The sequence below is a fragment of the Jaculus jaculus genome, chromosome 12, assembly GCF_020740685.1.
Source record: "Jaculus jaculus isolate mJacJac1 chromosome 12, mJacJac1.mat.Y.cur, whole genome shotgun sequence".
In the NCBI taxonomy this organism is placed as follows: domain Eukaryota; kingdom Metazoa; phylum Chordata; class Mammalia; order Rodentia; family Dipodidae; genus Jaculus; species Jaculus jaculus.
The window spans coordinates 62494281-62518939 of NC_059113.1; the positions used below are offsets into that span (position 1 = coordinate 62494281).

Below are 24659 nucleotides of genomic sequence, written 5' to 3' on the forward strand. Positions count from 1 at the left end.
AAAGGCTAGAGGAATTTGCAAGGGAAGGGGTTGAAGATGAGAGAGGGGCAGATGATAAATCCAGACCTTTGCCTAGGATTAGAAAATTCCATAAAGCATCCCTGAACAATTGTCTGTCCCTTTGATTGAGCCTGAGCCCCACCATCCAAATCAACAGTAAAAACAGCATGTGATGAGGTCTTTTTAAATATTTTATTTACTTACTTGAAAGAGAGCGACCGAGAAAATGGGTGTGCCAGAGCCTCCAGCCATTACAAACAACTCGCTGCATGCACTACCTTGTGCATCTGGCTTTGTGTGGGTACTGGGGAATCGAACCTGGGTCTTCTGGCTTTGCTGGCAAGCACCTTAAACATTAAGCTGTCATGCCAATGAGAGGTCTTTTTAAAAATATTTTTATTTATTTATTTGGAGAGAATGGACACACCAGGGCCTCCAGCCACTGCAGAATTCCAGATACATGTGCCACCTTGTGCATCTGGCTTTATGTGGCTACTGGGGAATCAAATCTGGGCCCTTAGGCTTTGAAGGCAACCGCTTAACCACTGAGCCATATCTCCAACCTGAGAGGTCTTTTAATGCAAGCAAAAACCCCAGAGCTTGTATAACAATTCCAAATTCAAAACCTCTGGTCCTTCTGCCACAACACAACCTTAATGATGCATTCTGGTCAGAAATGCCCACCTCCAACCTCACCACTGTAGTGCTCACAGGGGCTTGCCTGGTGGTCTCCTTCCTCTGGGAAAAGGTAGTGATTGCTTTTGGTGTGGTAACCCCATTTCTCTCTAGGGCTGTGATGAGATTGGCTTGGCAGCTGCAAGACATGTCCACATCTGGAAACAACTGGACCAGGGATGGATGGCTCTTACTATCCAAATACTATCCCTCTAGCTGGTAGACATTCTGTAGCCTCAAAGAACGAGCCTTTTCTTTTTCTTTCTCTTCTTTCTTCTTTTTAATCTTGAAGGGCTCTTTGAAGGCAGTGACTACAGTTCTGGTGCTGTTCCTCCAAACATCAGCCCCAAATCAGTAGCCTTACAAGTGCAGAAAGGAGGTGTGGTCCCTCCCGCTTCTTGAGGACTGAGCCAAAGCCAGGGATGAAGTTTAAACTAAAATTGAAGCCAGGGGTATGTGCAGAGGGTACCACTGTGGTACATCTGGTGGTGCTAGTCCAGACTGGAGCTGTGGGCAAAGGCCTTGCCCCATTGCAGGCGAATGAAAGGCTTCTTTCCACTCTGGGTCACATGGTAGGTCTCTGGCTGAAGCTCTGCCACACTCTCGGGGACAGTGTAAGTTTTGGGCCTATGTGAATGTGCTGGTGCTGCCATCAGAGCACTTGTAGGGCTTTTCAAAACCCAGTGTGTCAATGTGAGTATTTAAGGAGCTTGGAGCTAGGTAGAAGCTTTGGCCACATTCTGGAAAAGTACAGAATCATTCACCAAAATGGATGCACTGGTGTTCAGTGAACATGTTGTGCTCACTAAAGCCACGCCCACATTCAGGACACCTAAAGGGTGGCTCTTCATTGTGGGTGCGCTGGTGCCTTAGGCAGTTAGAGCTGTTGGTGAAGTTCTTGCCACACTCACAGCAATTGTAGGGCTTCTCACCAGTGTGTGAACGCTGGTGATCAAGCAGATAGGAACTGCGCCCAAAGCTGTCTCCACACCAAGCACAGAAATAGGGTTTTTCACCTGTATGACAGCGCTGGTGCTGCAGCAGATAGAGCTAAGACTGAAACTCTTGCCACAGAGCCCACAGGGATAGGGCTTCTCCCGTGTGCGTGCGCTGGAGTTGGACCAGATTAGAGCTAACCCTGAAAGTCTTACCACACTCGGCACATGTGTAGGGCTTCTCCCCTGCGTGCACCCCCTGGTGTTTACCTAGGTCCCAGTTGCGACCAAAGGCCTCCCCACACTCCATGCACTTGTGGGGCCGGAAACCTGAGTGGGCCCGGAAACCTGAGTGGGCCCGACGGTGTTTGATGAGGTTAGAACTGAGGTTGAAGCAACGACCACATTCTGGGCACGGGTACGGTTTCTCACCAGTGTGTAGCCGGTAGTACTTAACTAGATCTGAGCCACGTCTGAAGCTCTTGTCACACTCTGGACAGCTGTAAGGTTTGTCACCGCCGTGACTGCTTTGATGACAAATGAAGTCAGGAAGGCTGAAGTCACTCCACAGTTTCGGCATTTGAAAGCTTTGGGGACTGTAGGGCAACTGGTTTTAGCAGAGGCTTCTTTTCCCTTGGGGCCAGAGCTTGTCCTATGTACGACCTGCAGGCCCAGCAGCATCTCCCGGGCGGCGGCAGCGGGCTGGCCCGGCTTGCTACGAACACACCCGGAAGGAGCGCGCATGCGGCACAACCTCACAATCCGGGGACGACCTGGGGGCTCCAGACGTCCCGTTTCCCTGCAGCCCCGCCCCGTCCAGATCCTCCCTCGCCACTTCAGGTGGTGCAGATTCCATTGAGGGAGAAAAGTGCCGGGGAACCTAGATGCCACTCACTTAGGACGACCAGACCAAAGAGTCTGAGCGCCGGAAACGGGAAGCTCTACAAGCCCGTGCCGCTCTAGGAAGGGCTAGCGAACTTTCTCGGTTGGCTTAACTCTCTCTTCCACCTGCTTTCTAAGTACAGCTGCTGTCAGGAACTTGACACTTTTGACCAGCCTCCGGGTTCTGCGAATTGGTCAGCCTGGACTTCCGGGCCGGACCACTGCTTGGGGGGTAGCCAGGCGGGTCTGAGCGAGGAGAGGCGGCCGCTGACAAGGACATGCCGGGCCCAGAGTAGCTAAGTCACCCTGGGCAGGGCAACACAGCACAACAATAAGATCCCGTGGTGGGACGTCTGGATCTCGGCAGCACTTGCCTACTCCGAGGCCCTGGGAAGTTTTCCATCCGTCTATACACCGCGCTGACCTACGCGCTGACTACATGTCCCAGCATGCATTGCACGCACCCCTTGGGCTCGCGCAATTAGAAAAATACCATTCTGGCCATGTCCTCTGCGACCGTGCAAGTACCAGAGTTGCAGACTCTAGAACTACAACTTCCGGCTCGCACAATCATCGCCACCGCGCTAGGTAAGAAGCGTCAGAGAGGAGCACCCTCGTCACGCCCCGCTCGTCCAGTGCCGCTCTCTCTCAGGGAAGTAGCCGGACGCGGGGCGGAGCCTCCGGCCCGGGCCAAGATGGCGGCTGCGAAACCATCCCTCACGGACTCGCTCTCGTTTTGCCTCGCGCAACTCACGGCGGCGGCCGGGGAGGGGCCAGGTGGGGGAAAGGACCCAGCTACCAACGAGCCGCCCCTGGGCCGCGCGCTCTTAGCTCTTCGCACGCGCCACATCAAGGCAGCCGAGGGAATCGAGCGCTTCCGGGCACGCGGCGGGCTCCGCCCCCTTCTCGCACTGCTCCGGCGAACGGCTGCAGCGGACCCCACCCCGTCCCAAGCCGGCTCTGCCTCCGCCCCCTCGCCGTGTGCGTCAGCTGATTCGTCCCCTGGCCCCGCCCCTGCCGCCGAGGCCCCTTCGCCGCCAGTGCGCTTGCGCAAGACGTTGGACTTGGCGCTCAGCATTCTAGCTAACTGCTGTACCGAAGGGGCGTGCCGAGCTGAAGTGCGCAGACTCGGAGGCATTCTCCCTTTGGGTAAGTGCCCCGCCCCATCTCCTAGAAAGGTTCTACTCCCACCTCTGTCAGGATCTGCCCATCGCAATGTAGTTCTGCAATGGAGTGATGTGCAGCCATCTCCCAGGCGGCACGCTACAGGCCGTCACTTGCCCGTAGAGTACATGACCCCTCCCAGATCAGATTGGTATTGGCCGTCCCCTCGCAGCATTTGAGCACGTGGAAGCCAGTGTGTTACTTGGTGACTTTGAATACTTCCTACCTTACATTTATAGTGTTCACAGCTGACAGGGCCTTACAAGGCCCCGCTTGGGTTAGTTGGAAGCCAGATGTGTAGTAGTTTTAAAAAGTTCAGAAAGTGGCCTTAAAAGTAGTGCAGCTAGTCGCCAAACCCTGCCAAAGGTAGGATTCTCGTAAGATGGTATGATAATGACCATCTCCAAAATTGTAGTGGGGATAAAATGAAATACGAATATAGAACGGACAGACCTGGCGGGGGGTGGGGCGTTGTAGTGTAGGCTGAATACTTAAAAATTCTTTCCAGTGGGAAAGAATTCTGGCAAAAAAAAAAAAAAAACCTAGCTGAATTGGCGCCTCCTACTGACAACATTGTGAACAAAGAGTACGGATTTTCAGACTACTGAGATGTCTTCTGAAATTATGCCAGTTTTGACAAAAATCTTAATGTTTTTGTTTTTGCAACATGGTCTCCTCACTCTAGCCCAGGCTGACCTTGAACTCTTGCTGATCCTCCCACCTCAGCCTTCTGAGTGCTGGGATTAAAGGCTTGGACCTCCATACCTGGGCACTGGACAATTTTTTTTTAAGTGAAGCATTGGGTTGGAGAAATGGCTCAGCAGTTAAGGTGCCTGCCTGCAAAGCCTAATGACTGGATATTCCCAGTACCCATGTAAGCCAGATGCACAAAGTGGCACATGTACCTAGAGTTTGAATTGGCTAGAGGCCATGGTACACCCATATTCTCAGTCTCTCTCTCTCACTCTCTCCTTGCACATAAACAAAATATTAAAAAGTGAAGCATGGCCAGGTGTGGTGGTGCATGCATTTAATTCTAACACTCAGGAGGCTGAGGCAGGAGGATGGACATGAGTTCAAGGCCACCCTGAGACTATATTTAATTATATATTTAAAATTTACATAGAATGCATCTGTGCCACAATGAATTGGGCAAGCAGCCAGACAAAAGCAAGATTCTCCTTACTCTAGCCCAGTCCTCAATAGATGATAGGTTTAGTGATTACTAACCTTCAGAGTTCTGTCTCTATTTTGTATTTTAAATATCTCTTGAATCCATACACTTCTTTGAAACCCTGCTTCTTCCACCATGTGTTCAGAGAATTGGTTCAGGCCATTATCCTGAACTACTTACCTGACAGAATCATCCATTTCCCCTGCCCTAATCTGTTCTCCTGTAGTACATTCCTTCCAAGCTTGTCAGATTATGTCATATCACTTCCCTTCTTAAAACCCCAGTGTGGGAACTAGAGAGATGACTTAGTGGTATTACTTAAGGTATTTGCCTACCAAACCTAAAGACCAGGTTCGATTCCCCAGTACTCACATAACCCAGTTGCACAAGGTGGTGTATGCATCTAGAGTTCATTTGCAGTGGCTGGAGAACCTGGTATGCCAATTGTCTATGTGCGTGCATGCATGCAAGCATCTCCAAAAAAAATCTGTGTGGCCCCAGTGGATTTACACTTAAGTCCTGACCCCTAGGACAGGTACTTGAGGGCTTCTGTGAGATCGTAGCATAGACACTGGCTGTTACCTCAGGGCATTTAGAAAGGCTGCTCCAAACATGAAATGCCCTCTAATATCCCCATCCACCATACTTCTAACAAATACCTATTTAGCTTTCCAGCTCCTACTCACTCAGGATAATCTCAAGTAACATTATTTTTTATGTTTATTTTATTTATTTATTTATTTGAGAGCTACAGACAGAAAGAGAACGAGGCAGAGAGAGAGAGAGAATGGGCGCGCCAGGGCTTCCAGCCACTGCCAACAAACTCCAGACGTGTGTGCCCCTTGTGCATCTGGCTAACGTGGTTCCTGGGGAATCAAGCCTCGAACTGGGGTCCTTAGGCTTCACAGGCAAGTGCTTAACCGCTAAGCCATCTCTCCAGCCCTGAAGTAACATTCTTATTGTTTCTTTCTTGTGATGCTGGGAATTGAACCCAGGGCTTTGTGCATGCTAGGCAAGTAGTCTACCACTGAGCTACATCTCCAGAACTTTAGCCACATTCTTGGCATAATTTTTTTGTTTGTTTTTCAAGGTAGGGTATCACTCTGGCACAGGCCAACCTGTAGTCCCAGACTGGCCTTGAACTCACAGTGATCATCCTGTGCCTCCCAAGTGCTAGGATTAAAGGTGTGCACTACCACACCCAGTGCTTGAAGTAATTTAGTAGAGACAAATGAGGGGTTGACTCCTCAAGAGGCACTGTCCTTGCAGTAACCATTCTTCAGTGTGTGAAGACAGACAGTATCCAGAACCGGACAGCTCGTGCTCTGGGGAACTTAGCCATGGAACCTGAGTGCTGTGGGGACATACACTCTGCTGGTGAGGCTATAAAGTGTGGGGTTAGCTGGGGCTTGGGGTGGAGGAGAGCTTGGGACACCTTGCTCATCTTCTGTCTTGTGCTTTCCTCTCTAGGTGCTGTTCCCTTGCTTGTTGAGAGCCTGACAGCCTGCCAGGACTCACAGTGCCTCCAGAGTGTGGTGCGTGCCCTTCGCAACTTAGCTGACTCACCTCAGCACCGCCTAGCCCTGGCACAACAGGGAGCAGTGCGCCCACTGGCTGAGCTTCTGGCTGCTGCTCCAGACCCTTCACTGACCTCAGCCCTAGTTCGGGCCCTCCTGGAACTCAGCCGAGGCTGTTCCCGGGCCTGTGCTGAGCAGCTAAGTCTGGGTGGGGGGCTGGGCCCACTTGTCAACCTAGCATCTCACCCCAAACGGACAATACGTGAAGCAGCCATCCTGATCCTTGCCAACCTGTGTGCACAGGGCCTGGTGCGGCCTGCACTGGGCAATGCTGGTGGTGTGGAGGTGTTACTAGGTGAGCTCCGTAGGCGCCGGGGTACCAACGGGGCCAGTCCAGCTTCCCAGCAGCCCCTAGTGCGGGCTGTGTGCCTCCTATGCCGGGAGGCTATCAACCGGGCCAGACTGCGGGATGCTGGTGGTTTAGAGCTGCTGATGGGTCTGCTGCGGGACCCTTGTGCCAGTGCCTGGCATCCACGAGTTGTGGCTGCACTTGTGGGCTTCTTTTATGATACTGGGGCCCTGGGCAGGCTGCAGGCTCTAGGACTGGTACCTCTCCTGGCTGGGCAGCTGTGTGGGGAGGCTGGTGAGGAGGAAGAAGAAGGAATAGAAGCTGCTTCCTGGGACTTCCCTGAGGAGCGGACCCCTGAGCAGGCAGAGGCAGGAAGCTTCCGAAGCCTTAGGTGAGTGCTCATATCAGGGCCTGGGAAGGTGACTGATGCTCTGGGGAGGGGGTTTGTGCTCTGGTCCTCTTTTCCACCTCCACCTTTGTTCTGTCTTAGTAAGACTTTTGTTGACTCTTTTTAAAATTTATTTATTTATTTATTTGTAAGTAGGAGAGAGACAGAATGGAGCCACTATAAATGAATACCAGATGCATGTGTCACTTTGTGCATCTGGCTTTACATAGGCACTGGGAATCAGGTCGTTAGACTTTGCAGGCAAATGCCTTAACTGAGCTGTCTCTCCAGCCCCAGACTTTTTTTTTTTTTTTTAATTTTATTTGAGAGAGAGAGAATGAGTGCACCAGGGCCTCCAGCCACTGCAGACGAACTCCAGATGTGTGCGCCACCATGTGGGTCCTGGGGAATTGAACCTGGGTCCTTTGGCTTTGTAGGCAAGTGCTTTAAGCACTAAGCCATCTTTCCAGCCCCAGACTTTTGTTGACTTAAAAAAAAAAGATTTTATTTTCATTTATTTATTTATTAGAGACAGAAAGAAGGAGGGAGAGACAAAAAAAAGAATGGGCATGCCAGGGCCCCTAGCTACTGCAAACAAACTCCAGATACATGTGATACCATGTGTATCTGGCTTACGTGGGACTTGGAGAATTGAACCTGGGTCCTTAGGCTGCACAGCCATATACCTTAACCACTAAACCATCTCTCCAGCTCTTTTGTTGACTCTTAATTCATGATTCTTTGTTCTTCCCTGATATGACCCACTTCAATGCACTGTCTCTCCCTTGGATTTGCCTTTTGACCCTGACTCCACCCCATCACCCAGAACTCTGGCCCCAGACAAGTTTGTTAAATGGCTGATGCACTGGTTACTTACTTATAGTGGTTTGCTGTGGAGCCCAAGTTTTTAATATATGTTTTTTATTTCTTTACGTATTTTTTAACTATTTTTTTTCTTTTTTATTCATTTATTTGCAAGCAGAGAGAGACAGAGAGAATGGGCATGCCAGATCTCCAGCCTCTGCAAACAAACCCCATATGCATGCTCCACTTTGTGTATCTGGCTTTATGTGGGTTCTGGGGACTCCAACCCAGATTGTTAAATTTTACAGGCAAGTGCCTTAACTGCTGAGCCATTGCTCTAGCCCTTTAAACCATTTTGACTTATTTACTTGAAAGAGAGAGAATGAGTGCTCCAGGGCTTCTTGCCTCTGCAAATGAACTCCACACACATGCACCACTTTGTACATCTGACTTTACCTGGATATTGGAGAATCAAACTCAGGCCTGCAGGCTTTGCAGTCAAGCAGTTTTAACCACTAAGCCATCTCTCCAGTCCTATTTATTTATATATTATTTATAAAAATAACTTTTAAAAATACTTTATTTATTTGGGGGGGGTGTTGCAGTCAGGTTTGCATTGCTGGTAGAAATCACCTGACCAAGAGCAGCTTGTGGGAAAAAGAGGTTTATTTTGGCTTACAGGCTTGAGAAGCTCTATGATGGCAGAGGAAAACAATGGCATGAGCAGAGGGTGGACATCATCCCCTGGCCAACATAAGGTGGACAATAGCAACAGGAGAGTGTGCCAAACACTGGCTTGGGGAAATTGGCTATAATACCCATAAGCCCGCCCCTAATAATACACTCCCTCTAGGAGTGTATTAATTCCCAAACTTTCCATCAGCTGGGAACCTAGCATTCAGAACACCTAAGTTTATGGGGGACACCTAAATGAAACCACCACAGGAGGGCAGAGAGAGAGAGAGAGAATGAGTATGCCAGGGCCTCCAGCCACTGCAAATGAACTCAAGACACATGTGCCACCTTGTGCATCTGGCTTACATGGGTCCTGGGGAATTGAACTGAGGTCTTTTGGCTTTGAAGGCAAATGCCTTAACTGCTAACCCATCTCTCCAGCCCCCCCCCATTTATTTATTTATTTAGAGATAGGATCTCACTTTGTAGTCTAGGCTGCCACTGTCTCTCTTTGTGACCCATGCAGCAGTCCTCCTACCTGCCTCAGCCTCCAGAGTGCTGAGATTACTGTGCCTGGCCCAATGTTTTAGTCTGTTAACCATCACTTACAAACTGAAACTTAATGAGAGTGCTAATTGATTTCTCTGCACCACTGATTTCTTATGTATGGAATGGAGAAGAATACATGTATATGGGCAGGGTTGTTGCAAAGATTGCGTCGACTCATCCTGTACCTGGTACACAACAGTGTTCAGTAAATGTCAGCCTCTTGTGAGCTCTGCTTGCGTCTGCAGCCATGTCCTGATGGTCTGTGCTATAGTTGCTAAACATAACAGGAAGGTGCCATTTGAGAGCCCTTTGGTTGCTGTTGTCTCTCTTCTCTTCTTCATTCTATACACCTTCATCTCTCATCTCCTTCAGGACTTTGTTTTCTCAAGACAGGGTCTCACTCTACCCCAGGCTGGCCTGAACTCTTACCTGAACATCCCTAGTGCTGGGACTAAAAGGCTTGCACCACCACACCTAGCAGTCTTTCAAGTCTTTTGTTCAGTTCTTACCAACTTTGTGGAGGATCATGTTCACCTTATTTAAAATTTCACCTCTCTTTGGCCTGAGGAGATGGCTTAGTAGTCAGAAGCACTTGCATGTAAAGCCTGTCAGCTCAGGTTCAATTCCCCAGGCACCCTTGTAAAGCTGTTTGCAGCAGCAAGACATCCTGGCATGCATTAATTCCCAAAATTTCCATCAGCTAGGTACCTAGCATTCAGAACACCTAAGTTTTTGGGGAACACCTGAATCAAACTACCATGGGGGCCAGGGCAGAGAGAGAGAGAATGAGTATGCCAGGGTCTCCAGCCACTGCAAATGAATTCCAAACATAAAATTTCACCTCTCCCTGTCTCCCTCCTCTTTCATTATCCTTTTCTTTTTCTGTGTTAACATTTCAGACTAACAATAAGGTTTTTTGTTGTTTGTTTTTTCAAGGTAGCATCTCAGTCTAGCTCAGGCTGACCCGGAATTCACTATGTAGTCTCTGGGTGGCCTTGAACTCATGGTGATACTCCTACGTCTGCCTCCCAAGTGCTGGGATTAAAGGTGTACACCACCATGCCCGACTTTTTTTTTTTTTTTTTTTTTTTTTTTACAGGTAGGGTCTCACTCTAGCCCAGGCTGACCTGGAATGTACTATGTCATCTCAGGGTGGCCTTGAACTCATGGCCTATAAGGGCCTATAAGGGCGTGCGCTACCACACCTGGCTTTTTGTTTTGTTTTGTTTTGATTTAATGACAGGATGTAATTTTGTAGTTGAGACAGGTCTCAAACTCACCGTGTTCCTACTTCAGCCTTCTGAGTGCTGGCATCACTGGCATGTGCCACCATGTCTGGCCATACTGTGTGGTTTACATGCCTGTGTTGTTTACCTTTAGTAGAACACAGACTTTTGGATTAGCAGTGTTTTGTTCATATCTTCCTACAGCGCCTACAGCAGGGCTTTGTACATGAGGTCAACATCAGTAGTGCTAAATGAATGCTCTACCTCACCTGACTGTGTCACTACATACTCCCTTTAGATGCCCTTCTTTCTCAGAACTCCCCCACACTTTTTTTTTTTTTTTTTGAGACAGGGTCTCACTCTGTAGCTGGTCTTGAACTTGTAATGCAGGACTGTCTTTTTTACTTTATTCCTGTAGTAGACAACTTCCTGTTGCTGGGATGAACATCCAAACCAGAGACAGTTCAGGGGAAGAAGGAATTTATTTCAGGCTTACAGTTCCAGGAGAAATTCCATTATTGGTGGAAGAAGCTGGCTGCCTTTCACAGATCCAAGCAGAGAAAAACAACCAAACAGCCAGAAAACCTCAAAAAAAAAAAAAAAAAGCAAGCAGGGAGACCCTGCCAGAGCTCACACTTGTCTGCATATATTAGGCTGGAATTCAGATCTAACCCTGGTGATGTGCCCCCTTGAGCAGGAATTTGCCTGCTAGGGGCTAAAACTGCAAACTTGATTTTAATAAAACACCTGAGTCTATGGGCCATCCGTTCCAACTACCCCAATTCCCTTCTCTTGGCTCTGGTTCAGTCTCCTTTTCTTCCTGCCCTCTGCAGGTTGTGGCTGATTTCTGAGGGCTATGCAGCAGGCCCTGGAGATATCTCCCCAGACTGGTCTCCTGAGCGATGTCCGCTGCCAGAGCCATCTGAGCCAGTCAGTCCCACTCCTGGCCAGATCTCACTGCGGACACCCCGCACACTGCACAGGCCGGGCCGAAGCCCTGCTGCCACTGCTGAAGAGCCTTGGGGCCAAGAGGGGCCAGCACTGCTGCTGCTGTCACGCTTCTCTCAGGCTCCTGACCCAAGTGGGGCCCTTGTGACTGGTCCAGCACTGTGCGGCCTGCTGGCCTATGTGACAGGTGCACCAGGCCCGCCAAGCCCACGTGCACTGCGCATCCTGGCACGACTCACCTGTAACCCTGCCTGCCTTGAGGCCTTTGTACGCAGCTATGGTGCAGCACTGCTGCGTGCCTGGCTGGTTCTTGGTGTCTCGCCAGATGACTGGCCTGCACCACGTGTCCGGCCTACACGCCGAAGCCAGCACCGAGAGCTGGGTATGTCTCCCCTTGTCCTGCCCACGTGAGAGGCCCATTTTCTCCCATATCTTCTGTGGATCCAGGTCTAACTTCCTGCTGATTTGGCCTCTCATTGTTCTCTCCAGCCCACTATCCAAGCCACCTAGCCCCTAGGTGTCAGGCGTGTGAGGCAAACTCTCCCTTCTACTCTACCATCCCAGCATGACCATGACAGACTTCTATTATCTGTTCAAACCTTGGGGCTCAGATAACCTGGCACCAAGTTTGGCTCTCAACAATCTACCATGTTGCCTATCTGCCTTTCTTTACCCATTTTCCTCTTGGTTCTGCATTGTCCTGTTTCCACTGTGACTTACAAACTAAGGTTCTGCCACCATTTCTGGTACTGCCAAGGGACTGCTCTGTTTTCTGTGCCCTGACTGTAGACTGTTTCCAAGTCCCTCATGTGCTATTGCCCTTGATTTTTAGTTCCTGGTGCTTAACCTCATCCTCTTAGGGCCAGTTATCCCTTTCCTCTGCTGATTTCTTGCCTTGAGGTTTGACCCTCCCTTCGTTTAAGGGCCCAAAGTCTTATCTTGCCCATCATAGCCCATTCTTTCATGCAGACTCCCAACCTGACCCTCACTGCCCATTCCCGCAGGTGAGATGCTGCTGCAGAACCTGACTGTCCAGGCCGAATCACCCTTTGGAGTAGGTGCCCTCACTCACCTGCTACTCTCTGGGAGTCCTGAGGACCGTGTAGCCTGTGCACTCACCCTGCCCTTCATCTGCCGGTGAGGGGGAGAGCAGTGTGTTATAGGGGTTGAGAACAAGATTGCTGTTACCCAGTGTGGTCCTTGTCTCCTTTCTGAAAGAATCCCTTTTTCCCTATAGGAAGCCCTCTCTATGTCGCCGGCTACTTCTGGATCAAGGTGGCCTCCGTCTCCTCCTCGCAGCACTAACTCAGCCAGTTCCACACCCACTCTTCCTCTTCTTTGCAGCGGATTCCCTTTCCTGCCTCCAAGGCCTACTGACTCCCACTGTGACCCCAGTTGTTCCTCCTGATATGCCCTTGGGCCTACACCCACCTTCCCCTTGCCTCTATGAACCTCTTCTGGGTCCAGCCCCTGTCCCAGCTCCTGATCTGCACTTCCTCCTGGACTCAGGCTTACAGCTTCCAGCTCAGCGGGCTGCATCAGCCACTGCCTCTCCCTTCTTCCGGGCCCTGCTATCTGGCAGTTTTGCTGAAGCCCAGATGGACTTGGTGCCGCTGCGAGGCCTGTCGCCCAGTGCAGCTTGGCCTGTCCTGCATCATCTGCATGGTTGCCGGGGTTGTGGGGCTGCTCTGGGGCCTGTACCCCCACCTGGCCAGCCCCTCCTGGGCTCCAAGGCTGAGGAGGCCTTAGAGGCTGCCAGTCGTTTCTTGCTGCCTGGGCTGGAGGAGGAACTGGAAGAAGCTGTGGGCCACATCCACTTGGGTCCCCGGGGAGGCCCTGAGTCGGTGGGTGAGGTATTCCGTTTGGGCCGGCCCCGGCTAGCTGCCCACTGTGCACGCTGGACACTGGGACCAGGGCAGTGCCCAAGGAAGCGGGCCCTGGCCCTCATGGGGCTTGTGGAAGCAGCCAGTGAGGAGGCAGGGCTTCTGACTGAGGCTTTACTGGCTGTGGTGATTGGGACTGAGTCAGAGCACAAAGGCCCCAGGCTGGACTGTTGACATCCCTGGGACCCAAAGATGGCATTGGCTATAAAAGAGGCTTCCCTCGGAGTGGCATAAGAGAAGGCTGTGCAGAAGAAATCATCCTCAAGGACAGAAGAGAGGATGGAAATGAACCTCAGGATGATGCTGTGAAGACCCATGACTGAAAAGCCAAGGCCAGGGTCTAGGCATGAAATTCAAGAGAACAGGCCAAGACCCCAGAAACTTGCCTAGCCCAGCCCTATGGAGTCGAGATTAAAAACTTGGGACTTGAATACTGCTGTTGAATGGTGTTTCTGCGTACTTTCCTCTGGGGACTCGATTCTTCCATCTGTGAACCTGTCAAGTAGGATCCCATCCAGATCTCTGTGTCTTGATATAGGCCATCCTTGATATAAGAGTCTAATAATTGTCAAGCGGTTCCTGGAGCAGGGGTGTCTTTTTCTGGGATGTGTTTTGAGACCCTAGGGGAGGCCTGCTTCCTATTCACAGGCCTCATAGCTTAAATAAGACATCTAACTGGACACAATTCGGCCAGGGCTGAGAGAGTAACAACGGGGAACACTGAATGTGGTGGCAGGGATTGATATCTAACATGCCTCTGACTCCCTTTATCCCATATTGGATGATCAGTCTCTTGAGCCAAGTTTCCTTTTTTTAATAAATATTTTATTATTTATTTATTTGATTGGTGGGGGGAATGGGCACGCCAGGGCCTCCAGCAACTGCAAATGAATTCTAGGCGCCTGCACCCCCTTGTGCATCTGGCTAGTGTGCATTCTGGGGAATCAAACCTAGGTCCTTTGGCTTTGTAGGCAAACACCTAACTGCTAAGCCATCCCTCCAGCCCTTGAGCCAAGTTTCTTAATGTCATCTACCAGAGGGAAGACCTGCTGTGTTCCTGGGGTCTCTGAGGCCTTGCCTTGGTCACCTGCAGAGACAGCTAAAGTCCAAACAAAGGACTTCTACCACTGGGCTCCATATCCCTGACCACCTGCATGGCAGTCAGACTGAGGAGAGCTCTAGACTGGGCTTGCCAGGGTCTATTTCTGGGGAGCTAAGGTTGTCACTTGCTGTCCCTGAATCTTTGTGTGTTTGTCCAAGTCCTGGTTCAGGCTGGGCATTGCAACTACATGGATACGTTTTAAAGATACCTGATGTCTTGGACCCTTTCTGATTGAATTAGGCTAGAAGTGGGGAGGTGGTATGCCCTGGGCTTCAGTGTTTTTACGAAGTTCCCCAGGTTTTTGACTTGCTTATGGGTTGACATCAAGTCTGTTTCCCATAGTGACTATAAGACAGCTGTCTACCCATGCTCATGTTCAACTGCCACAGTGCTACCTTGGTAACAGTTACTTGTTGCTGCAACCAAGTACCTGACAAAAGCAGTTTAAAGAAGAGAGGGTTTCTTTTTTCTTTTTCTTTTTTGGCTTTCCAAGGCAGGGTCTCACTCTAGCTCAGGTTGACCTGGAATTCCCTATGTAGTCTCAGGGTGGCCTTGAACTCTCAGCGATCCTCCTACCTATGCCTCCTGAGTGAAGAGAGGATTTTTTTTTGTCACACAGGCTCCATTATAGCAGAGACAGCATGGTGGCAGAACCCTCAGCCAGCTGCTCACATTGCTGCACTCAGGAAGCAGAGGAAGGTGACCGCTAATACTCCGTTCACTTTCTCCTTCCACAGCCCATGAAATGGAGCTCCACTTAGGGAGTGTCTTCCACATCAATTAATCTAATCTAGAAACTCCCTCACAAACAAACCCATTTTCTCCATTGTGATTCTAAATGTTATCAAGCTGACAAGATTAACCATCCCGTTAACTGGGGCGGCTTGTCATTCTATGTTACTTTCATCAATACCTTGGTGGGGGGAACTATTTTGGAAAGGGCCCAAATCAAGCTTTCGGCCACCTGGGAGTTTGCATTGAATTTGGCTCTGTGTTTTGCTTTGCTTGTTCTGTACGTCTATTTCCAGTAGATCTTGGAGAGGGAATCCTACCATAGGATCTGTAGTGGCTTGTTGTGACTGTCCTGTGAGTGAAGGATGTTCTATGTACTCTGCATGGTTGTCAGGGTCTCTAAACCTAGGGTCTAACATCTTTAGAACAGCACTCCTGTTCCTAACTCAAAAATTTACCCAGGGACAAGTTTCTTAGGAATGCCTTAAGTGAAAGGGGAGCACTGCCTAGGATCTCAGTGTGTTTCTGAGACTCCCTTAGGCAGTGCTCTGGGGTTTGCTACAGCAACTTCAGCCGCCTGGGGCTCCCTGCAACTAAGGCGAAGACTGGGGTGTGGCCTCCTCCGCGCAGGCCAGCAGGCTGGGTTAGGGTGGGCCCTGGTGCTGTCTTTCTTCCATGTCCCCACCCGGGTCTCCCTCCCCCTTCGCCTCCCCCCCCCCCCTGCCATCCCAGCGGGTCTTGGCTTCCATACATGGTCACGGCCCTGCTCCCAGCTCCCGGACGTCCCCCGCCCCCGCCCCACCGGACACAGCCCCCGCCCTGCTCGCCCCGTGCTGCCTGCCCGCACACCGCCATGGAGGACCTGGGTGAGTGGGGCCAGACCCTCGGGACCCCCGGCTCTCACCGCTGTCTGCATCCTCCTCTTCCTCGCACTCACACTCCCCACATCTCTCCGTCCCAGTTTTCTCGCTCTCGCTTCTTGTCACTGCCCGCGCCTCCTTCCCAAATCCACGTACCCCTTCCTGCCTCTACTGGGTCTACCCCCTCCTCTCCTTCCATCCCGGCTTGGGCGAGGGACGGAACCGGCGAAGAAGCGCCCGAGGGCTCGGGAAGGGAGGGGTTAAAGGGACTGGAAAAATAGACGGGTGAGGAGAGCATGACATAAGTTCCAGAGAGGAAAGGAGCCAGCTGGCCTGCGGAGGGTTTCGGAAAGAGAACAGTTAAGGGCTCCCAAGTATAGCAGAGGTCAAGACATTAGGGCAAAAAAGACGATAAGAGGATATGCCAAGATGCTAGAGAGAAGAGTGACAGGTCACGGACGCATAGGTTCAAAGCACTGAGCCTTGAGGTTTGGGGGTCATTGGACATTTGGGGGCAAGAAGGAGGACCCAGGCGTTTTGTCCCCGCATTTGCTGAGACAAGCTGAAGGCTGTGCCCTCCCTGGGAGAAGTTCCAGCACCCTGCAGTAGAGGGTGCTCTTCAGTAATGGTACACGGAAAAGAAACTAACCAGAAAGTCGGTCCTGGCAAGTTTACCCACAAAGAGCACAGGGTGGGACTTCAGTGGGACCAAGCTGGGCTGGATCTGTTTAGGTAGGCGAAGGAATTCATGTGGCAAAGAGAGTATCTAATCAGGAAGTTGGGTGCTAGGCTCATAGCCAATTGAGCAATTTGGAGTGGATCCGATTTGGGCTTCAGTCAAGAGCCAGTTATGACTGCATCGGGAAATATGGGGAGAATAAAGGAGTCAAGAACCTGGTTTGGACTTCACTCCCAGGATGAGTCAGTGGGTATGTCTGCTCATAAATATCCCTGCTACCATTCCGCTTCTATGCCTTGGTTTGGTCCTGGATTTCTTTTTGTTTTTCGACCTCTGCCCTTAATACTGGCTTCTGTCCTTTTCAAAAAATGCCCACTTGGAACCTTTTCTTCCCTAATCACTTAAGGCCCATCTCCACCCTAACCCTGACCCCTCGACCCTCTCACCCTGAGGGCCTCTCCCTGCAGATGCCTTGCTCTCTGACCTGGAGACCACCACCTCACACATATCAAGGTCAGGGGCTCCAAAAGAGCGCCCCCCAGAGACACTCACACCTCCCCCACCCTATGGCCACCAGTCACAGGTGAGATGAGATTCTGGGGCCTGGGACAGCCACTGGGACCAAAGTTGGCCTGGTCTACGGGAATCAGTCTGAGTGGGGAAAAGGATGTGCCTTACCCTTCACACATATCTCTTTGCTCCATAGACAGGGTCTGGGGAATCTTTGGGAACCTCTGGGGACAAGGACCATCTATACAGGTGAGGAGCCTGAGGATTGAGATATGGGGATGGGGAAGTCAACTGAGGCTGAGGTGTAGGGGCTTGGATGCTTGGATTCCCCACTTAAATCCTGTACCCCATCCTTTCTTCCTCAGCACAGTATGCAAGCCTCGATCCCCAAAGCCTGTGGCCCCTGTGGCCCCTCCATTCTCTTCTTCCAGTGGAGTCTTGGGAACTGGACTCTGTGAGCTAGACCGTTTGCTTCAGGAACTTAATGCCACCCAGTTCAACATTACAGGTACTAGAGGAAAAGGGCCAAACAGGGCAGAGACAAAGGGACACAGATCTCCCAGAGGAACACTTAAAGGAGCCTAAAAGCCTTAACTGGGAGGGTAAACATGGCTTCATGTCCAGTATTCTTCTCTCATCTCTCCAGATGAAATAATGTCTCAGTTCCCATCTAGTAAGGTGACTGCAGAGGAACAGAAAGAAGACCAACCTGAAGACAAAAACAGACCCAACGTGTGAGTTTTGCGTAGTTGGTAATGTTGAGTGGTGATGGTCCTAGATGTCTGAGTTACTGGAGGGGGTGTTCCCCTGGAAGGCTCTGAGATTATATAAACTGTGTTCTTCACAGTACTTGCAGCCCCTCCCCTGTCCTCCCCAAGCCTTCAGCCACCTCAGCCACTCTGGAGCTGGATAGACTGATGGCGTCACTCTCTGACTTCCGTGTCCAGAACCACGTGAGTCAGGCAGGGTTTGGACTGGTGTCATTTTGTGGTTCCCAAACCCACTCTTCCACTCTGCTGTTATGTTGACTCAATTTTCATGTCCTCTCCACTGTAGCTTCCAGCCTCAGGCCCAACCCAGCCACCCACATTGAGCTCCACCACTGAGGGCTCCCCATCTCCGCCAGGACCTACTAACAAGGGCAGCCTGGACACTATGCTTGGGCTGCTGCAGTCCGACCTCAGCCGCCGTGGTGTTCCCACCCAGGCCAAGGGCCTCTGTGGTTCCTGCAATAAACCTATTGCTGGGCAAGTAAGTGGAGCCCTGAGAGTAAAGGCAGATGTCCACATGGTCTGTCTTTGAGAACCAGACTTTGTACTTTCCCATTTTAATGAATAACTATCAAGTGGAAATATTTATTTTTTTGTGCTGAGGACCAATACCCAGGCTGTTGTACATACTAGCAAGCCTCCTTTTACTAAGCTATATCCCTAAGCCTTGGAAATTTTTTTTCTTTGAGACAGGTTCTCACATATCTCAGGCTGGTCTTGAATTCACTTGGAGCCAAAGGTGACCTTGAACTCTTGTCTCCTCCTACCAAGTGCTGGGATTATAGGTTTGCACTACTATGCATGGTTTTATGTGGTTCTGGGAATAGAACCCAGTTAGTCTTGCACTGAACTTTATCTCCAGCCCAACTTTTGGTATTTTGAGACAGGCTTACTATGTAACTCTGGTTTTCCTTGAACTTATGATCCTCCTGCTTCCTCCTTCCAAGTCTTTTTATTTTTTCTTTTTTTCGAGGTAGGGTCTCACTCTAGTCCAGGCTGACCTGGAATTCGCTATGTAGTCTCAGAGTGGTCTCGAACTCATAGTGATCCTCCTACCTCTGCTTCCTGAGTTCTGGGATTAAAGGCATGCGCCACCATACCCAGGTCAAAGTCCTTTTATTAATAACATGTGCCATCATGCCCAGCTAAAGAGAACATTATATTTTATGGGGGTTTTGCATGTGTATGTGTGTATGTGTGCATGTTCATGGGTATGAGTGCAGGTCAGAGGTCCACACTGGGTGTTTTCCTCATTTGCTATTCTCCACTTTATGTTCTGAGACAGGCTCTTGCTGAACCTAGAGCTCATTGATTAGGATAGACTAGCTAACCAGTGAACTCTAGAGATCCTCCTGTCTCTACCTCCCCAGCACAGAGATTGCAGTCCATCTTGTGGGTACAGGGATCCCAACTCAGATCCTTCTGTTTGTATGGCAAACACTTTACCCACTGAGCCATCACTCCAGTCCCAGTAATTTTTTTTTTTTTTTTTTTGAGGTAGAGTCTCACTCTGGTCTAGGCTGACCTGGAATTAACTGTGTAATCTCAGGATGGCCTCATACTCACAGCAGTCCTCCTACTTCTGCCTCCCGAGTGCTGAAATTAAAAGTGTGCGCCATCACACCCAGCTAGTCCCAGTAATTTTTGTTTGTTTGTTTGTTTTTGAGGTAGGGTCTCACTTTAGGCAGGCTGGTCTCGAACTCACAGCAGTTATACCTCTGCTTCCAAACTGCTGGGATTAAAGGTGTGCACCACCACACCTAGCTCCAGTTATGTTTTTTTTTTTATTTTAAAAAAAGTGATGTGTGTGCTAAAGATTGAACCCATGGCTTTTGTCTATGCTAAACAATCTACCACTAAGCTATACCCTGAGCATATCGTTTATATTTATGGATGGAGAAGCTTATATTGTGACTCACAAGTGACAGGGAGAGAATTCCAACCTGGTTACTGTGTATTGTGGCCTAACTGTGTGCCAAGCACTGTGCTAGTCCCTTTTCAGACCCTTCCAGTTCATCTTCACAGCTCATTAGCTCTGCTTCATAGCTCTCAGTCATCTATAAAGGCTGTCTCTTCCTTTTCAAAGTCTGGCCTCAAGCTCTGGTTCTTGGATTATGGATCAAGTGGATGTGATTGACCACAGCTGTGCCCAATTGACCTAGACCCTTCTGCTAGATTAAGTGCTTGCTTCCATCCCAAAATGGCCAGTCTCAGCATAGTAGGATGGTATGACATTTATGAGCTCTAGGTACTTTTGTTTTCATTTGTCTCTTTCTCTGTTCAAATAATAAAAACAAATTGTTGGTTGCGAGTTGTGGTGGCGCATGCCTCTAATCCCAGCACTAGAGGCAGAAGTAGGATTGTTGTGAGCTCGAGACCAGCCTGGAACTAAAGAGTTCCAGGTCAGCCTGGGCTACAGAGACTTTACCTCAAAAAGAAAAAAAAAATGTTGGTAAGGAAGATGACTATATTGCCCGACATGGTATATGCCTCAATCCCAGCACTCTGCAGGTTAAAACATAATTGAGATTTCAGGGGCTGGAGAGAAAACTAAGTGGTTAAGGCACTTGCCTGCAAAGACTAAAGATCCAGGTTCGATTCTCCAGAATTCATGTAAACCAGCCACACAAGGTCATGCATGCACACAAGGTGCCAAGCACACAAGGTGGTGCACACACCTGGAGCTCAACTGTAGTGGTTAAAGACCCTGGTGCACCCATTTTCTCTCTCTATTGTGTGTTCTCACTCTCTTGCTCTCCCATTACAAAAAAGAAAAAGAATTAAACTGGGCGTGGTGGCAGAGGTAGGCCTTGTGAGTTCAAGGCCACCCTGAGACTACATAGTGAATTCCAGGTCAGCCTGGGCTAGAGTGAAACCCTACCTCGAGAAACGGGGAGAGGAGGGGAGAGAGAGAGAGAGAGAGTTCAAAGCCAACCTAAGACACAGTGCATGTGAAGCCAGCCAGCCTAGGCAACTTATACAAGACCTTGTGTTTCAAAAGAACAACAGCTCCCAAAAACAACCCTGATTTTTTAAAAGGAATTAAAACCTCTTCATGAGTCCCCTGAAGGTAAAGTGGGCCCTATGTACTGTGTATTATTACATATCATGGAATGTATTATGTATTATTATGTACTATGGCTCCTGTGTTTCGTGATTAAGTCGATCCTGGAGTCAAGCTGGAAGTCCTCACTTACAGGCTGCATGACCTTGGACATTAAAATGTTCATGCTCACTGAGTATCTGGCACTCTGTGAATCACTCTAAGAGCTTCCTGCTCCCACACTCTGAAACTCACAGGTGGTGACCGCTCTGGGCCGAGCCTGGCACCCTGAGCACTTCCTTTGCAGTGGCTGCTCCACAACCCTGGGAGGCAGCAGCTTCTTTGAGAAGGACGGCGCGCCCTTTTGCCCAGAGTGCTACTTTGAGCGCTTCTCCCCACGATGTGGCTTCTGCAAGCAACCCATTCGACATGTAAGCCTACCAGGCCCCACAGACTCGCCAAGAGTGCCTGTGACATGGGCCACATCCAGACCTGTTGCACCTACCTAGTGGGTGGCTATACCTGCCCCTCTGTTCTACCGCTTTAATCCCAAATTTCCAGTTAGATATTTCCCCGCTCTGACACATACTGCAGATGGCAGCCAGAGGGAAGAAAAGACAAAAGGCCACAGTGAGTGTCCCCTTTGATTTATTGATTTATTTATTTGCAGAAAATGGTTACCGCTTTAGGTACTCACTGGCACCCAGAGCATTTCTGCTGCGTCAGCTGTGGGGAGCCCTTTGGAGATGAGGGTGAGCTAACACTTAAAAACTGCAGGTCCCTTCCACATCTCCGTGCGTCTCGCCGAGCCACGCTTTTTCTCCTTTCCCCTTCTGGCCCTCCCCTTGGGTTCCCATCGCAACCCCTCCCGTCTTTTCTCGGGCAGACCTCGTTCCTCCCTCCCTACCGCTCACGATCCTAGTGGCGACGGTCCCCAGTCTCGCCACACCCTTTCTTTCAGTCCCCTCGGTTCCCGCCCCTAGGCTTCCACGAGCGTGAGGGCCGCCCCTACTGCCGCCAGGACTTCCTGCAGCTGTTCGCCCCGCGCTGCCAGGGCTGCCAAGGCCCCATTCTGGACAACTACATCTCCGCGCTCAGCGCGCTCTGGCACCCGGACTGCTTCGTCTGCAGGGTGCGCGGGGCGGGCCGGGCCGGGCCGGGCCGTTGAGGCCCTGGGGACTGCAGGGAGCGAGGTCCTGGGGCGGGGGAGGCGGGACCGGGAGCTCTCGTGGGGCGGTTATCCTCTGCGGGCTGGCGTCCGTGGCGGGGCCGTGGGCAGCAAGGTGGGTTAACCATGAACTTGGGGTGTCTGGTCCTGGTCTTCGCTCATGGTTCACGGCCGCCTTTCCCAGGAATGCTTCGCGCCCTTCTCTGGAGGCAGCTTTTTCGAGCACGAGGGCCGCCCGCTGTGCGAAAACCATTTCCACGCGCAGCGCGGCTCGCTGTGTGCCACCTGCGGCCTCCCGGTGACCGGCCGCTGCGTGTCCGCGCTGGGCCGCCGCTTCCACCCGGATCACTTCACCTGCACTTTCTGCCTGCGCCCCCTCACCAAGGGCTCCTTCCAGGAGCGTGCCAGCAAGCCCTACTGCCAGCCTTGCTTCCAGAAGCTGTTCGGCTGACGTCCACCGCGCCTCCCAACAGCCCTCTCGCCCCCCCCACCCCCTGCCTTCCCCCCGTCCCCCCTCCCTTCCCTCCCCCCTCCCCCGTTCAAAAGACCCAGTGCTTCTGACCTTTGTGTACTGCTCTTTGAGCTGGGGCTGCACACAGCATCCTCCATGGCTTCCCTGCCCCAACCCCGCTCCTAAGGTACTCTATGTTCTCGGTTGTGGAGTTCAGAAAAGGTTCCACAAACCCAGAAAGTAGATCGGTGTAAGTGAGGTCTTTACACAGGCTTCAAGGGAGCCTCCTGATTGGCGTAGGTCCTTACAATTCCAACCAGTCAGAAGCAGGATGTCCCCACTCCCTGCGCCCTCACTTTTCTGTGCACTTTTTTTCTAACGGCATAAAACACATTCCACATCTCATGGTGCCATGTCTCTATGTCAGATAACCTTACTGTCTTATGCCACACCCCTTGGACAGGCTTTGTCCCCTGTAGATTCTTGGGCCACATTCCTGTGGCAGATGCAGAAACTGCAGTCTTGTCACGCCACGCCATTGACCACTTCTGATGCCAGGCGTGGTGGTACACTTTGGAGACAAGGCAAAAAGATCAGACTTCAAAGCCATCCTCTGCTATATAGCAAGTTGGAGGCCAACCTGGGCAGGAAAGATACCGCCCTGCTTATGGTTTATTCCTGTAATCTCAGCACTTGAAAGGCCAAAGCAAGAAAAGTGCAGCAAGCATAGTGAGTTTTAGGCAAGCCTGGTTTGCAGACGAGTCTATCTTCAAAAAAGAGGAGCTAGGCTGTTAAAGGGCGCGGCGGGGGCGGGGGGAGGGGGAAGGAGATGGCTCCGCGGTTAAGGTGCTTGTTTGCAAAGCCTGCTCAGATTCAATCCTCCAGTACCCACATAAAGCCAGATGCACAAGGTGGCACATGTGTCTGGAGTTGGTTTGCAGTGGTAAGAGGGCCTGGCATGCCTATTCCCTCCCCATTTTTCCCTCTCTTTCAATTAAATAAGAATATTTTGAAACAAAGGAAAGGGAAGGAAAAACAGATGAGCACCAGGCTGAGTAGGGTACCCACCTGCACAGGATTATGCAGATAGTGGTGGAGCCAGGACAAGAGCAGAATATGGGCGTTACTGAACCTTCTTGGCTCCACTCTCCTTTTTTCCAGCTCCCCATATCACTGAAATAAGTTTTTAGACTGCTTCCTTTCTTGTCCTGCCTTGTTTGGTTCCCAGATTTTACATCCCCCTTAAAGGACTCGCAGGTGGGCTCCATGAAAAAGTGTACATTTAAGCCCCCTCCCCCCAAATCTGGACATTAAGATACAAGCTTCTCTCTTACTGGTATTGACCCATATTTGAGTCACTTGTAGGTTTCTTGAAAGCATGGCCCCAGCCTACCTCTTTCTCTCCCTCCATACTGTGCCACCTCAAAGGAGGGAAGTTGGCATGTCCAGGGTCATTATTTACTTTTCCCTGTTGGTTCATTAGTAATTCCCTGAGACTTGTCCTGACCCAGTGCTAGTGTTAAGCCCACAGAGATGAATCATTGCAGTTGTCACTGCTCTGAGCCTTCAGCTGGTGGAGAGGATGGATAGTGATGGCACAGGATGACACTTGGTGTGACCAGGATAGTGACTACAGGAAGCTCCAGGGGATGTTGAACTGGAAGAAGGTGTCTATTCAGACTAGAAGTCAAGAGATGTTTCTGAGAGGAGGTGGCATTTGAGCTAAATTAGAGCAGAGAAGGGCCAAGTCAGGGCTCCATCTGAATCCCCAAATCTCAAGGGCCTAAGAACTTTCACTTTGGATCCTGAAGTTCCCTAGGGGGAGGTGCTTGGACTCCTGGGTGTAGACTGCAGGAAATGTTTCTCTGCGTACCCCCCTACCAGCTAACCAGCAGAAGCTAGTGGCAAAGTGTAATGTGTGGGCAAGAGACACCAGTGAGGGCTTTCTGTCCCTGCAGACCCACAGATCTTTTCCCTGCTAGACTCCTCTCACTGCCTTTTCCACATACCCTCTCTGGGCCACACTGTCCACCTCTTGGTGTATAACTGCCTGTCTTGATGATGCTCCAGTTGGACATATTTAGCGACAACTGTGCCAGTGTGGGGGTAGTGCAATAGGGAACTAATAAGTCATGCTCCTTGCTCTCAAAAAAAAAAAAAAAAAAAAAAAAAAGG

At 50.6% G+C, this 24659-nt stretch overlaps 3 protein-coding genes and 1 pseudogene across 5 annotated transcripts in view; 2 read left to right on the top strand and 2 right to left on the bottom strand.

Moving 5' to 3' along the window:
- Positions 1-24659, bottom strand: part of Znf668 (zinc finger protein 668) — a 704021-nt gene that overhangs the window by 582124 nt on the left and 97238 nt on the right. The window lies entirely within an intron of this gene.
- On the bottom strand, positions 446-3363 carry LOC101597373 (annotated as a pseudogene).
- On the top strand, positions 1607-13600 carry Armc5 (armadillo repeat containing 5). Its single transcript, XM_004671034.2, has 6 exons — positions 1607-3641; positions 6100-6207; positions 6301-7087; positions 11172-11668; positions 12291-12423; positions 12524-13600. The coding sequence occupies exons 1-6, from the start codon at positions 2996-2998 to the stop codon at positions 13341-13343; spliced, it is 2991 nt and encodes a 996-aa protein (XP_004671091.2). The 5' UTR covers positions 1607-2995; the 3' UTR covers positions 13344-13600.
- On the top strand, positions 15811-22535 carry Tgfb1i1 (transforming growth factor beta 1 induced transcript 1). 3 transcript variants are annotated; one of them, XM_004671032.3, is made up of 11 exons: positions 15811-15869; positions 17010-17125; positions 17249-17301; positions 17418-17560; positions 17699-17786; positions 17900-18005; positions 18109-18303; positions 21123-21296; positions 21536-21617; positions 21849-21997; positions 22218-22535. In XM_004671032.3, exons 1-11 carry the CDS (start codon positions 15857-15859, stop codon positions 22482-22484), a joined length of 1386 nt encoding a protein of 461 aa, XP_004671089.3. In that variant the 5' UTR covers positions 15811-15856; the 3' UTR covers positions 22485-22535. The 3 variants fall into 3 exon arrangements, with proteins under 3 accessions (XP_004671089.3, XP_044987541.1, XP_044987542.1); XM_045131606.1 differs by lacking the exon at positions 15811-15869 and adding an exon at positions 16212-16792 and having other exon boundaries at positions 16995-17125; XM_045131607.1 differs by lacking the exon at positions 15811-15869 and adding an exon at positions 16213-16792.

Excerpts from the sequence above, each read along its gene's own strand:
- Armc5 (XM_004671034.2), top strand. The coding sequence starts at position 2,996 with ATGTCCTCTGCGACCGTGCAAGTACCAGAGTTGCAGACTCTAGAACTA. Across the intron at positions 3,642-6,099 it reads CGGAGGCATTCTCCCTTTGG|TAACCATTCTTCAGTGTGTG; the intron begins GTAAGTGCCCCG and ends CTGTCCTTGCAG. Across the intron at positions 6,208-6,300 it reads TGGGGACATACACTCTGCTG|GTGCTGTTCCCTTGCTTGTT; the intron begins GTGAGGCTATAA and ends TTTCCTCTCTAG.
- Tgfb1i1 (XM_045131606.1), top strand. The coding sequence starts at position 16,714 with ATGACTGCATCGGGAAATATGGGGAGAATAAAGGAGTCAAGAACCTGG. Across the intron at positions 16,793-16,994 it reads CTCCCAGGATGAGTCAGTGG|GGCCTCTCCCTGCAGATGCC; the intron begins GTATGTCTGCTC and ends TCTCACCCTGAG. Across the intron at positions 18,006-18,108 it reads ACTTCCGTGTCCAGAACCAC|CTTCCAGCCTCAGGCCCAAC; the intron begins GTGAGTCAGGCA and ends TCTCCACTGTAG.